Below are 15056 nucleotides of genomic sequence, written 5' to 3'. Positions count from 1 at the left end.
ATGCTCCTTTTTTCCCCCTTTTAGGCTCTAAAAGGCTCGTTTTATGCAGCTGGAGGCTCATTTAGCTTCTCMGACATGGATTTTGATCACTCTGGTATTTCACCATGCACCAGCCAAGCTCCACCATCCCAAAGTTGTCCCCACCAGCAGCAGGAAGGCAAAGCTCAAGCTCAGGGCTCCACAAATCCTTTGAAGGTGACATTGCACCAATCTCATCTGTGAAATGACCTAAATCTCCCTCTTTTCCAAGGTAGTGTTTGSAAACTTCAAGGACTGAGCTAAACCCGTCCAACAGTGGCTCTATTGAGAGGCTCTGGCTCGTGTCCCAAATTTCATGGCCAAGTCCACAACACCTCCCAGTGCCCCATCCTCACAACCCCTCAGATCCATCTTTCCTCCCCAGACTGCTGAGGAAATGCCCCTTTTTTGCCCCTTTTGACTGAGACAAAACCAAGACAATAAGGAAATAGATCCCTTCAGTTTTGTAGTCCTTTATTATTTTTTTTTTTAAGTTGATCCTCCCATAGTAATGTACTGAAATGCGTAACAGTTACATTGTACAAAGCATTTAAAGAAAGTACCTCAACTTGCCGATTATTTCAAAATGAGATTATAAACAAAAGGAAAAAATAAATCTGGTCCCTCACTAAAGGCCAAAAAAAAACCCCAAAAATAACTGAATACCTTCCGTTATTTATTTATTTTTTTAAAACATAAATTTGGAACACTTCATCTTACAAATAGGATTAACATGAACATAACATCACACAAGCTCGCAGACAACCAGCATAAAATATTGGGTACAGTTTTTTTAATCAGAAGAATCATGCTTTCATGAAGAAATTATAACTGTTTATACAATCGAATCAATTTACTGTATTACAAAAAAAAACCCAACAAAACTAAGTCGCATCTATTAGTTATTTAGTTCATTAAAAGGCAAAAAAAAAAAATAAAAGAGGAATGTAAGAAAATTTCAAACACTGTTTTGCACTCCCATATACACAGATCAGTTCACCTCACTTTTTTTTTTTTTTTTTGGAAGTACATGGGTGCCTTACATCGTAACGCAGCGGGGGACTGGAGCAGTGCTGTTTGTTACAGGAACAGTGCTATCGGAATCAACAAACAATCGTTTGCCAACAAATAAATACATGGTACACACAACACAAAGGAGAAATTAAAGAGGGTAGGGGGAAAGGAAACAATACAACAAAACAGTGACATGATTGTCGAAAATTAAAAGATCTCCTTACAATGATTCGAACTAGTGGTGCTGTCGATGAACGCGGTGCTTTCACGGAATTATCTGGATGATTTAGCTTCTTGGAGTAGTGAACATTCATAGTTTACAATATACACAAGCCTCTTATGTATTGTTTCTCAGAGTTCTTTCTTTTTCTGTCTTTTTTTTTCTCCTTGTTTTTCCTTTCTTTTTTAACAATGCAGTTGAGAAGGCAAAAGAATTACGGAGAGAACAAAATATTCCCTGTTACTTCTTTCTACATTTACGATGGATAGTGTGCGTTTGATAGATCTATTTTCTTTCTTTTGAAGGGTTAAAATGCATAAAGCTTTAATGAAGAGATTTGTACATAAAAGCAACTGTTCCCAATCCTGTGTCAAGCTATCTCATACAAAAAGAAAATCAATTCARTTCCTACTTTAAAGGAGTGCCCATGTGTGTATCAATGCAGTCTTAACCCTTCTGCCCCTGCCCCTCAAAGCCGGGTGAACTGGAAGACACTTTTTCCCGGCCCCGTTTTACATAATCCACTGAAACTTTTTTTAATTTTTTTTTTTTTTTTTAAGTCGCATTGATCCTCCAGAAGTCAGCAGCTGCCTTTGCTGTGCAAAACAAAATATCGAGAATAAATAGTTTCTTTCTTTTCTTTTTTTCTTTTTTTCTTAAAATTATTCAGTTTAAGGTCACCGGACTTTAAATGAGTGACCCTGCAGATTTATAAGGCATTCTGCTCAGCAGTCTTTTAAATAGTCATATATGAAAGAGCCATGCTACTGGTTTGGACTTGGTCCCATCCTCGGAGAGACTCCGCACTGTCATACGTGGCTGATGGACTGGATGGCGCTGGGTTCGGCGGCTCTGGCCATGCTGTGCCACACGTTGGGAGAGCCGTGGGACGCGGGGTGAAGGGAATCCTTGTCGGAGAGAGAGAGCATCATGGCATAGGCCTGCATGGGGACAGGACAAGGACAAAGAGGTGACCTTCCTGCGGCGTGGATCTGAGCCCGGAGCCGCGCCAGGGCAGCGCTTGGGCTACTCCACTCAGTTCAAAAAAACACCCCCACAAAATACTTTAGGTAAAAACCACTGTCAACCCCTTCACTGGCACTTTTGACTCACTAATAGTAATAATAATTTCTGCTTTCATCTGGTTTCACAAAGCTMGGAGAAACCTTTGATAGTAGACGAGGTCCCAAAGTCTCCTTTGCCTGCAGATTCTTGGCACAGGAGGTTCCTTTCAAGAGGCTGAGGAATCACATTATCCCTTGTCTCGTCCTGTGTTTCACCAAATATAACATTCTCCTTCGCTGACCTTTCCTACATGCATATTCTGCAGTTTTTAAAATGGAAACTTTTCAAAGGGGCTAAAAAAACCCCATTTTAATTATTATTATAAAAATGGCAAGAAATRGCACAAGGATACCATTTCATTTATTGCTCTTTGTAAAACCTGCTGAGGACCTAGAGGTGGTACTGTCTAACAGGCTATAAAAAAATACCAAAAAGCCAAGCCAGACAGAAAATCAAGTCACATCCCTGCGAGGCTGCACCTAAACTACTCAGCACCAGCGTGCCTGAGAGCTCAGTGGGACTAGCTCTTACCATGGCATTTCTGTGGGCAGCAGGCAGAACAAAAATAGCAAAGAAAAGTAAGAAAAAGCTATGGAAACCCTCCATTCTCAGGGACCAGAGCACCCTGCCATGTCTCTGCCGGAGCAGGCTGAGGTTGGAGCACAGCCCTGCCTGCCACACACTAACAGCTTAATCCTGTGGGTATTTGGTGACAATAACATTTTAACGTGAGTTAAGCTTTTACCTGGGATTTGGATTTCCTGTACAACGGTTGCTTGAGGTCCTCTGGCAGCTGGGAAGCATTGAAAGCTGCCAATTCAGCTTCACTGTATTGATTTTCTTCCATTTTCCTCATTTTGAGGCTGTCTGTGAAGTGCCTTATGTGGTCCAAAGCCGAAAGTCCAGTCTTACTATACTCCTCGTCTTTATACCTGCAAAAACACCACGGAGGTTTTAATGTCAATTARATTATCCTCTCTGCGTTCCCTCGTCTTCTCAGAGGGAGAACATCTAACCATTCCCCCTTTTTCACATTCATAAATTGCACTGCCTCACGAAATAGTGATCCTGAAATAAAAATAATTCCCTTTGTAAAGAAAGGGCAGTAGAGTGGGGGAGGCAGTTTGTCTATCTTGTGGAGTCCCCACAGCCTTTCACAAGGCCATTATGAGAGATCCAGGAGTGTTCACGGGGCACATAACGCCCCTCCTATAGAACTTTCACCCTGCTTCCTGTCTCAGCAGCCCCTCACAACAGCTGAGAGTTCCCAAAATTTTCCCAAMATTTTCCCCACAAAATGGGGATGGCACGCAGAGGCTGTGAGCAGGGCTGCTGCTGACCAAACATAGATGGACAGCACTGTGTGAGCGGTCAGCAGCTCATTGTTCCTATCCCATCCCACTCAGAAGGAACCAACCTGCCAGGGGAAGCTTTGCAGTTCACGTCCAAAGTACTCGTCTCCTCGTAATCCTCCTCAGGAGTGCCTTCACGCATGTCGCTCGTCACAGGCTCCTTGACCACCTTCCCTGCTGCCATTTCACCCTCTTCATCTTCTTCATCCATCATTACTTCATCTTCTGCCTCCTCGTCGTCCAACAGGTCCGAGTTTTGGCTGGCTACCATGGCTTTTTCATCCTTAAAGTGGCTGCCATTCATTCTGAAAGCACCAAAACAAACCCAAGCGATGAACACAAATCAGATATGAAAGCTCCTCACTGGCAGACTCTTGGAGGCAGATCTGAAAAGCATCTGTCCCAGCAGAATAAAGTGATTTCTGTAGTTTTATACCTCACTTAGATTCAGACATTCAGGCAGCACTGGAGAAAATTCCACTCAGAAATCAGTGGGACATTACAGCACCACCAGCATGGGATTTTCCTGTTATCCTGCTAAAACTACTGTTCAAGCAGAGCCCTGTTCAGATAACCATTCCAAATTTTCTCAYGCATTATTTCATCTCAAGTTTCCAATCATACACATAGTCTGGGCAAAACAACTCACTGCTTTTTAACAGAAGCTGCAGAGGCCAAGAAACTCTGAAAATCGGATCTGGCATTTTTAACAAAAAAGTGACATCCAGTATAGCATTCCGAGTTTTAAAGTCAAAATTATGTGCATAATTAATTTTGCACACTGCCACCCCTTTGGAAGCCATATTGCTCCACYGAATGTATGGATTTCTAACATAGGAACCTCAGGGACTTCAGCTGGASACCTGAAGAGCAGTCTGCAATATTKCCTCCACGCTGAACTAGGTTATTGACTGATTTGAAGGGTAAAAAGCAATGAAAAGAAAGGTCATACGGCAATTTAAGTGCATTTATTCTTATTAAATGAGCGATTACAGCAATACACACATGGAAAACCATTTGGTCTACGCGCTGCTATTACGCTGCCCTTTGCTCTCAGACAATGACTCCTCTTAACTACTTCCTACTGGATTTTTATCAAGGACATAATGCCCATGYTGGGCTGGGGGCTCGTTTGGAAATGGTCTCAGCCCTGTAGGATYCAGAGCTCTCGGAGCTGCGTTGTGTCCATCACCACAAAAATTCGKCACYGCGGCGCYRATGAACGCCCAACCACAGTCTCGGYGATGGGAACGAGCTGCACCCACTGGAGACTCCCCAAAATCCACGTTCCCAGCCTATCTGYCCCCACCATGTTACGTAGCACAGAGGCCTTGATTCATCTATTGTTCTCATTGTGCAAAAGGTCCTTAACTCTTCCAGGAATACAGTTACAAAAATGGAAACCTCATTGTCCGCACGCAGTCTGCYGTAGACTCTGTGTGCTTCAAACTGTGCGGGACAATGTGGGATCTACCCAGAGCTGGAGCAAGATAAGATGARCCCTCACAGCCTGCTTGGTGTTTAACATTTGACTTGCTGCTGTAACAGATGGACTTTCCAAGGAGAAAAGTTCCTCAATAATAGCATCGTTTTCTTAAACATATTAGAGTTTCATCTATTTTCCGAGCAAATTCCAGCTGACTGCCGTGAGTTTAGTATTGCATTGAGAAAAAAGCTCTAGGGAACGGTCTGTCTTTACAACAGTATCAAAAAATCTGAGGTTGTGCAGAGCAGGGAGAGCTGAAGCAGCCGCCTCCCTCTAAGATCATCAGAGAAATATCTCTTTATCATCTTTTATTTAAATAGGCAGAAATAAGAAATTGTTGAGCGCAGCTTGGGCTGCCAACTTGCTTGTTATGCTCAATTGAGGCTGCTAGAAATGAAAGGGAGATGGACTACAACCAAAGMAACAAAAGCCATGTGATTAAGAAAACAGATTCTCTAATTATGCTTTCAAATGCAGCAATTTGCCAGGGATAAAATATCCGTCAAGAGCAGTCTGAAGTGCCAAATTTAGAAAGGAAACACTGCACAACCCAGCAACCTTTCCACTTTGCTGACTTCCTGTYGGAGGACATGTTGAGACCAGATGTGCAAGGAAAAAATCCCAAGCCCTCMTTGCCAATCAAGATGGAATGAAATTTGAATATGCATGTAATCACTTAATCCAATACTTTTGTGGAAATTGCCTTGTGTCCACCCTTTTTATCCCTTCACAAAGGCATCTAGAAATTGAGTGGACAGCAAAGTTTGTCACCAGCAGYAAGAATTTTTTGATGTTGATAATGCGATGCCAATTCAAAAGGGAAAACAATSCATAATGCAACACCAATCCCAAAGAAATACGTGGGGCTCCATCCCACAGCCTTTTCTGCTTAGCTGTACTTTTATTAACTGAAAATATTTAGAAGTGGTCTCTCTTCTGCTASTTCAGAAGAATTCAAACACCCATAGAGTTAATAAATCTTGGTAGAAAAAGCTCTCTCACATGCTGGAGGGCTGTGGACTCCCAGCGCCCACCCGCAGCCTCGCGGGCTTTTGGCCACTCAGCATCTTTCTCAGGATTGAGTTACTTACGGGAAAGGCCTTCCAGCTACAATCCTTCATTTGATCCAAGAAYTTAGCTTGGTCTACTTTATTAATTACACATTTAAATTGCACTTAAATCCCAAGGCTCCATACAATTCAGCCACAGGATGTAGAATTCACCTGTTCTGCCGGGAATGCAAAGAGAAGGAATTTTTCAGCACACTTAAAGCAGCGGTGGGAGCCTGAAACTGAGAGCCACAGATAYGAGGAGTAATGTGTTCACAGATGGAATCTCTTGTCCAGCATCTGCCACTTGAAATTTCTTCATACACAGTAGAATCAACACATTTATTTTCCTAACACACCAAGCAGCCAGGTTCTAAAATCACTGGCTCCAGACACTGCCAAAAGTGAACAATCAGGTCTGCAGACCTGGAAAAGGAGAACTGGGCACCTTTCAAATGCAAAACTCACCTCTCCTCTGAGTTTCGGGGGGATTGATTGCTGTGGTTGCTGTTTCCAATAAAATTCCTAATTTCTGTGAAGTAAGAGTCTTCCTTGTCATCTAGGATTGCCCCTGTGCTTTCCAGTTCTGAGTGAGGTGAAGATGTTGCAGTACCTGAAAGCAAAACAGAGAATGTCTGCTGTTTTCCTTCGTGTTTTCTATATTTAACCATTTAGATCAAAATGAAATTGAAACATTGGTTAAAATGGGTGAGAGCCAGAGAGCTGGTCAGTGTGGACCATCAGCTTTTGACCATGAAAACAGTAATTAGTAATTACTCACAGGCAAAGGTGATGTCCAGCCAAAATGACTGGGTGCCCTTTCCATGATTTATTATCACTTTTGCCACGTCTCTATTTCAACATCTCCCTCCCATTCCGAGACTGTCCATTAATTTCTTAGACCAATGGCTGAACTGAGCAAACAGAACTTCATTTTGAGCTATTAATTATATAGATTTGTTCACAATACGGAGCAGCCATTGCCATGATCCCCCAGGTGACAGACGCCTCTCTCTGAGTGCTGGGGAAGGGACAGCTCTGCATTTACTGCATGCCCCCGGTTATTTCCAGGGACACAAAATGCAAACTGAAAGGASTGCAGGGAGGGTTTCCATTCAAACCTGCAGATCCCCAGAGCAGTGACATCCCCTACCTGCCCCTGCCTGCACTGCTGCTGCGGTCACCAATTTGCTTTGGGGTTTGAGAAGCACCATTAGCTCCATAACAGCCAGCTCCTTTCAGCTCCTGACACTGGGAATATTTCAGAAGGTGCCAGGAAAAGGTTTTAGAGTGCCCCCAGAGATTCTTAATCGAGGGCTCCTATTGAGAGCCCAGTGATTGTGGAGATGGGATTAAACCAATTTTCCCAGTCTGTTCTCAAAACGCCATGGGTCGGCTTAATTAAAACCAAAAGAAAAGACATCATCCAGTGGTCTCAAGTTATACAAGGGGAGAGTTTATGCTGGGATTTTCAAAGCACTTTAAATGTCAGCAGAGCTTAGTCTATTGCATATTTTGCAGCCCCTCCTAGCCCTCAGAGCAGCGTGTGCCTATGGACAGTCGGCAGCACCAACAGGGAATGGGCACACGGGATGTGGGGCAGGGAAAAAGACAGGAGGGAAAAGGCAGGAGGGAAAAGACAGGAGGAAAAAAAAGCAGGAGGGAAAAGATGGGAGGAAAAGTACAGGAGGAAAAAAGCAGGAAGGAAAAGATGGGAGGAAAAGGACAGGAGGGAAAAGGCAGGAGGGGAAAGGACAGGAGAAAAAAGACAGGAGAGAAAAGACAGGAGGAAAAAAAGCAGGAGGGAAAAGGCATACATACCAGACATGTTCCCGTTCTCGTGCTTTTTTAGATGTCTGTCAAGATTGGTTTGTTGACCAAAACACCTGTCACACAAGTGACACTTGAATGGCTTCTCTTTATTGTGGATGTTACGCACATGTCTCTGCAGGTTAGAGGATATGCTAAAGGATCTGTCACAGTATTTGCATCTAAAAAAAAAATACAAACAAAAAAAAAGTGGGTAGGAAAGGGTTTGTTAGTAGCTGGAAACATAAGATTTGTCCTAAAATACAGGAAGAGCCTTCTGGGCTCGTCCACACCACCCAACTGCAGCTCTTTGGTCCTCTCTGAAGCACAATCCTCCCTGATATAAAGACAAATTTTGGCTGAGTAACTGTGCTTTTGGAATGGAGACAGAACCTCTACAGTGGGGTTTTCAGCTTTAATTCACATTAGACTTTATATTTTAGATACTGCCTCAAGGAATAAGCGTAATATTTCTGAGCTAATGGCATCAAATTAGCTATGGTAATTGAGTCCCATGTTTTCAAAACTGTTGCACGCAAAGTTGGGAAGTTTGAAAACAGTAGAGCAATAACTCTATTGCTTCATGTGCTGCCAATACAATACAATTAAACACTTTTGGAAAAAACATGAAACAGATCTCTTCTAATGCTCAAATAAGGTAAAAAGGGCTATTTCTTTTCCTATTCGAAATTATGCTGTGTGATTAGATCTTTTCTTGAGGAATTAGCTTGCTTGATTGCTAATCCCAGAGGAAATTTGGTTATCTTGCAAAAACCAGCAATAAACAATCCCAACCTTTAATACCGTGCCAATGTGAGTAGTTTAGTCTATCACTCTGGTACCAGAGGCATCAATTTTCATACTCTGCAGCGATTTGGAGTCCCTAAAGCCTTTACTGTATTGCTCTTTAAGCCATTACTAAGTCATACTATAACTATTCCAAATTCTCTGGCTGGCACCTAGCCAAGAGTCTTCACCACTTCASTTTTTCAATCTTTTACTTCTCCCGTGCCTCTCTTAGGCTTGTCAGTGATGTCAATTTTTTTTTTCTAGTGCTGAAATCGCCCATTATGCTCCTAATTGCTTGTGGCTTTTATGCAGTGGACGGGTATAACATGCATCAAGACCTTCCTTCAATAAAATTAGATGTGAATCTCATTTCCCAAAGAGACTAGACGCAAAAAAACATATTGTTTCCTCACAAACAATGAGCTTAGTCTGCTCTTTACAGCTCATAAAATGCAGAAATCTGTGCATTTGTTTTACTGGAACATGAACTGGCCTCTTTCCAGTTTAAATTAGCCTTTCATTTTCAATAGGGTGAAGCTGCATTTCTGCATGTGACTGTCCTGGATTCAGTATCACACAAATATTCTTATCAACAGGAGAGTACACCCACACGGGTTTTGGTTCAGCAGACCTCAGAAAGGATCCAGATTAGGCAGGAAACAAATAAACACAGTAACTCCTTTGCAACTGGACCTTTCAGAAATCAGTTGACTGACAAATCACCAAATTTTAGGCTACAAATAGCATTGCAGAACTCCAAGAAAGAAACATTTTCCAAGGGAAAATATGTCCATGAGCCTTACTGAACTTCAATCATGCTGGTTCAGCAGAGCCAGCCACCCTGCCAGCAAAGGCAGGGCTTGGGGACAGTGCTGGGAAGCTGCCTCAACCAAAAAAAAAAAATCACTAAGACCAAAATCCTCTCCTTTCCTGCAGCTTCAACACTGAGGATCAGCACCAAATGCACAAAACTCTGAAACCAAATGCAAAGTGGTGGGTCCAAAGCTAAGGAGGAGATGGTCCAGCAAGGATGGTGAATGGCCTGGCTTTATTCACAGAGTAACAGAAAATTGGAAGGGACCTTAAAGCCGGGCCACAGCACCGACAGGGGTGAAAGTTGGTACCTGTAGGGCTGCTCTCCAGTGTGGGTCCTCAGGTGACGGGTCAGGTTTGCAGATCTCGGGAAWATCTTGCCACAGTATCTGTGATAAGAAAACATTTGATAAGACAACACAATTTGCAGGAGCTCTGTCCCAGTTTGAGCCACAYTGGATGCAGAGCCCAAATGGAATCAACACTACAGGGTCGTACTGACATTGCTTTTTGGCAAAAACACCTCAATAAAAGCATTCAGCAAATGTAAGGGATCRACACACACATGAGAGTGGGACTGGGACTGCTGGCACTAACCAGCTTTGCTTGTGCAGAATATGCAAAAAACAAACCACTTTTAAAGATCACTCCAAGTTTCTRAGCCCTCTGGGTGATTATCAGCCTCATTCAGGTTTGGAATCAAGAGAATCTGTTATTAAAGCCTCGGGTTTCTGCCTCCGTGTAAGCAAATTTCAAACCTTTCAGCCAATTCCACGTGTCAGCAAACGTGACACCGTTCTGTGCATTGAATAGGATCAGAGCAGACAAGACTCAAAGACCTAATCCATCAAGGTATGTTTCTATAACAACATGCCTTGAAAGGAGGTGACATGTTTTCAAAAAGATCAGATAAACCGATATGCCAGTGTCAAACGCCTGCACCTTCTGGAGATGATATAGAGACCCAAAACAGTGCAATTTAAAAACCATTCTCCAAACTCGATAATGTGTCACCGGAAAAATAATGGCAAAAAAGAAGGAATTTTTGCCAACTCTCCCCCCTTCATAACACATTAATATTCAGTTTATAATTGGCCCCTTCAGTTAAGGACATTGAGCCCATTTTTGCACGGGGGTAGAGCACACACAGCACTCTCCTAAGTGAATGAGGGTGGTGGCTGCTCCACGTGATGACTTTGAAGATTGCATCCCTTCACTTTTAACATCCCATTTATTTTTTCACAACGTGATGTATAAGCCTTCAAAATACCCTCACAGCTAATTCCACTCTCCTTGACAAAGCTCCCATTCATTTTGGGTGCACATTCAATGACTATCTTCATTGTGGGGCTTTTTTTTTTTTAAGTCTGTACACACAAGTCCTAATAAGTCATGTATTTTATCACTGATCCCTTTGGATATTAAAACCAGAAGCCTGAGAGAAAACACACTCATAGTTTATGATCAAAAAAATCAATAATGAAAGCACACTTTYATATATATGAAAGTGATGAGAAAATTTGGAAAAGAGAATTGTTTACATAGCAGCTCCCACCTCATTTATCAAACTGCTACAATACAGGGAGTATCGTGTACACAGTATGGTGTTTGGGGAACACCAATAATTTAATAATTTGGGACCCTAAAGGGAAACACTTTCCACATTGAGCTCTTCATTTGGGGAACACCAATAATTTAATAATTTGAGACCCCAAAGGGAAACGCTTTCCACGTTGGTCTCTTTGTTTGGGGAACACCAGTAAGTTAATAAATGGGAACCCAAAAGGGATAAACTCTTTCCACGCTGGGCATGGAGTTTTGGGAATACCAATGATTTAATAATTTGGGGCGACAAAGATATAAATGCTTTCTACATTGGGTACTTAGTTTGGGGAACACCTATTTTTTTTAATTTGTGTTCCTTATTTTTAAATGCTTTCCACATTGGGTACTTGGTTTGGGGAACACCAATAATTTATAAAATGGGAACCCCAAAGGGAAACGCTTTCCATGTTGGGGTCTTTGTTTTCGGAACACCAATAAGTTGATAAATGGGAACCCCAAAGGGATAAACTCTTTCCATGTTGGGATCCTTGTTTTGGGAACACCAATAAGTTAATAAATGGGAACCCTGAAGTGATAAATGCTTTCCATGCTGGGGTCTTTGTTTTGGGAGGACCAATAATTTATCAAATGGGAACTCCAAAGGGACAAATGCTTTCCATGTTGGGATCTTTGTTTTGGGATCACTAATAATTTAATAATTTGGGACTCCAAAGGGGTAAACTCTTTCCACGTTGGGATCCTTGTTTTGGGAACACCAATAATTTAATAAATGGGAACTCCAAAGGGAAATGCTTTCCACATTGGGATCTTTGTTTGGGGAACACTAATAATTTAATAATTTGAGACCCCAAAGGGAAATGCTTTCCAAATTGGGCTCTTTGTCTGGGGAACACCAATAGTTTAATAATTTGAGACCCCAAAGGGAAACGCTTTCCACGTTGGGCACGGAGTGTGTCGTGTGGGCTCTCCTGGGCAGGGGGGCTCAGGGAGGGCAGCGTGGTTGCCCCAGGGCTACCTGCAGGTGTAGCGCTCCTTGCCCTTGCGCAGCAGGGTGTCGGGCAGGGCGCTGGGCGGCGCGCGGAAGTTGAACATGGACGGCACCGACTGGATCAGCTCGCTGGCCTCCGGCTTCAGGGCGCTGAAACTCTCCAGCTTCTCAGCCATGTTTTCGATCGCCGACACCTGCAGGAGAGAGCACAGAGCCCACCAAGRTCAGTGATCCCTTCTGCTTGCTGCCCCCAAAGGGACCCCGAAATTCAGAGAACATCAATGGACAAGGGATAAAAGGAAAAAAMCATAATTCAGTGTAGAGCTGCAGTCTCAAAAATCATGGGGTACGAGGGAACTGATCAGCCAGTGTTCATTTCTCCTTATTTTTAAGCCCCAGCTTCTAAAAAATTCCAGGTTTTACAGTCATGCTCTGTGGTTGTGTGCCTAAAAGTCTATGCATCCCATCTACAGAAATCAGTGAACATTTTGTACCAAATGAATAGAAATAATAACTGATTTTCTACTCTTTTTTTTTGGTGTTTTTTTAAGGACTTGCAGAGGACACATATCACAGGGGAAACACTGAGAACATTCTAGCTCAACCAGTCTCTAGCTCAATCAATCTCTCAATCTCCAACAATCCATATCCAAGGAGGCTCCATCAGTGTCCCAACCACATCCAACTATCCAGTCCAGTTTTCTGACCCATCACAGCCAAAAATCATGCGGTAAACCCAGAAGAAATGAAGCTTGGGTGGGTTTGGTGCTCTGTATTCATGTTCCTGTTGGATGTCTATCCTATTTTTCTACAGCCTTTTGATATTCCTGCTCTATATTTAGTTGCTCGTAAATCCTTCGTGCTTTGGGATGTCTCCACTCTTGATTAGCTGTCTGTAATTTGCAGGGAGTGGGGATTAAATAATTTCTGGGGAATGGTTTCCTTTAAGGTGTCTGGAACAGACCACAAAAAGCTCCTCCAAAATCTCAAACGTTGTCACTTGAATAGCTCAAGAATGCTTCTGAGCCTACTGACAGGTGAGAATAACCATCCACCTCTCCACCACACCACAAACAGATGCAAAAAAAAGAAAGCCAAACTCTCACCTACAGAGCATGAAACCCACAGCACGAGCYCTGTGCAAGATCTTGCTGGTAATGAAGAAGGAAATTTCATGAAAGACAAGATGCTGAACCCTGCTCAGCTGGAACACCTCCACAGACTGTTCTTCAAAATCCATAAAAGGCTGTTCTGATTGTTGGAAAACTGAAATTTTAATTGGAAGAGCTGGGCATTTTTGCAGGTTTATTTAATTGTATTTCCATTGGCAGAATTACACGGTTGTCTCCTGGAATGACTATTTCCATGCTGGTTAGCTCTGCCTTTGGGCTGGGTGGTTTTTTTCCCTTTAGCCTGCAGCCTGCCCTCTCATTTCATGCTCAGATTCCTAATGCTGAGTACAAATTGCAACGTACAGGGTACCACTGCCAATTTGCCAAATGTCTTTCATCAAACACGGTGGAAAAAAAAAAAAAAATCTCAGAGGGAAGTCAAGATACATTTACTTGTCAGGCAACAAATGTGAAAGCATTGCGAGGCAGTAAGGGCTGTAAGCTCTGGGGTTTGATTCATAATCACTCAGCTGCTAAAACATTCTCCACAGATGCAAGTGGACAGCACATTTGTCARTATGAAGGATTTTGACGGGTACTGATCACAGGCATGAGATATGTAATGATGATGCTGCTGGGAGAGGAGGTAATTCTATCTCAGCACCGAGATGTCATTATCAACCCATACAACTCAACATTACCATATATTTCTTTTTATATGACTTCATCTTCTCCTTTGGTTAGAATCGATTCTGAAAGCTCCTAAAACACTCGTTCCACTGCCTTTAATTCCTTCTAATTGTTCCCCACAAAAATTCACTCATCTATTTTACAACTGCTGAAAATAAATGGTTTGAATGAAAAATGCCCTTTGGCCTTCGGGCTGATTAGCAATGACAAGACAGTGCATGGGTTATGATACCACATATTTATAGTGAAGAATAATAAGGGTGCTGAGAAGTATAATAAATGTTTTATTTATGTATATTTAATATTCAAGTCCATTTCATTATCTAGTGGGTTTAAATCATTTTTGGATCACAATTTCTCATGCACATGGCTCCCCCCAGTAACATATTAAATCAACTCTTTTCCCCTTTACATTTAAAATGGCTTAGTCATACAGATTTTTTTTTTTCTAGTTCTTATTTCCAGGATTTYGCAGAGCAGAAACTGAGACAGGCTCTTGTTTTAATGCACAACGACACAGATCAGCACTACCTCCAACCCTCCAGGATTACATCAGTCCCAAAATAGGTATGAAATCAGCACCTAATCTTAAATCCCTCATCCAGAGGAAACACGAGCACTTCCAATTATTTTAAAGCATTACTCGCTTTCTAAAAATACGTTTCTCACCATAGGAATGACTATTGTGATTGTTGTCTTGCCGGTTTTTTTTTAAAGCCTGACTTATGTGGTGACCTGGTATGATTTATGTTTTTGAAGAACGGCACCAGCACCAATGGGAAGTGTTTGGCTTTGCTGATCTGAGGCACTGTCACTTCACTGCTGAGAGGATAATTATAGCTGCTACTATCTGCTGGAGGTAGGGCTCCCAAGAAACAGAATTGGGGCATTTTCTACAAGTCCTGGAGGGTGTTGGTGCTCAGAGCCTGCAGGATTCAAATTCCTTCTGTGGGATGGGTTCCTGAGCTGTGGGAGCATTTCACAGCCCATGAAATCCTACAGCTCTGAGCCACAACACTTCTCCATCACTTTGAGGGCAGGCAGACAGCCCCTGCTCACCAGTCTGTCTGGAAAAACATCAGCTG

The 15056-nt window shown here is 42.5% G+C and overlaps 1 protein-coding gene across 6 annotated transcripts in view; it reads right to left on the bottom strand.

Moving 5' to 3' along the window:
* Window positions 1-480: 480 nt before the first annotated feature.
* MECOM (MDS1 and EVI1 complex locus) overlaps window positions 481-15056 on the bottom strand; it is a 48185-nt gene continuing 33609 nt past the window's right edge. For all 6 annotated transcript variants that reach the window (XM_057378462.1, XM_057378464.1, XM_057378463.1 and 3 more), the window contains 7 exons: window positions 12197-12363; window positions 9927-10004; window positions 8026-8195; window positions 6673-6817; window positions 3735-3974; window positions 3063-3249; window positions 481-2193 (listed from right to left, as the gene is read on the bottom strand). In XM_057378462.1, the coding sequence (XP_057234445.1) occupies window positions 2062-2193; window positions 3063-3249; window positions 3735-3974; window positions 6673-6817; window positions 8026-8195; window positions 9927-10004; window positions 12197-12363 (1119 nt within the window). In that variant the 3' untranslated portion in view covers window positions 481-2061. The remainder of the gene's footprint in view (window positions 2194-3062; window positions 3250-3734; window positions 3975-6672; window positions 6818-8025; window positions 8196-9926; window positions 10005-12196; window positions 12364-15056) is intronic.

The sequence above is a fragment of the Malurus melanocephalus genome, unplaced genomic scaffold (assembly GCF_030028575.1).
Source record: "Malurus melanocephalus ecotype Western Australia unplaced genomic scaffold, MMel_1.1 scaffold_360, whole genome shotgun sequence".
Lineage (NCBI taxonomy): Eukaryota > Metazoa > Chordata > Aves > Passeriformes > Maluridae > Malurus > Malurus melanocephalus.
The sequence above is the reverse complement of the archived record's forward strand: the minus strand, read 5'-3'. Positions and strand labels throughout refer to the sequence as shown.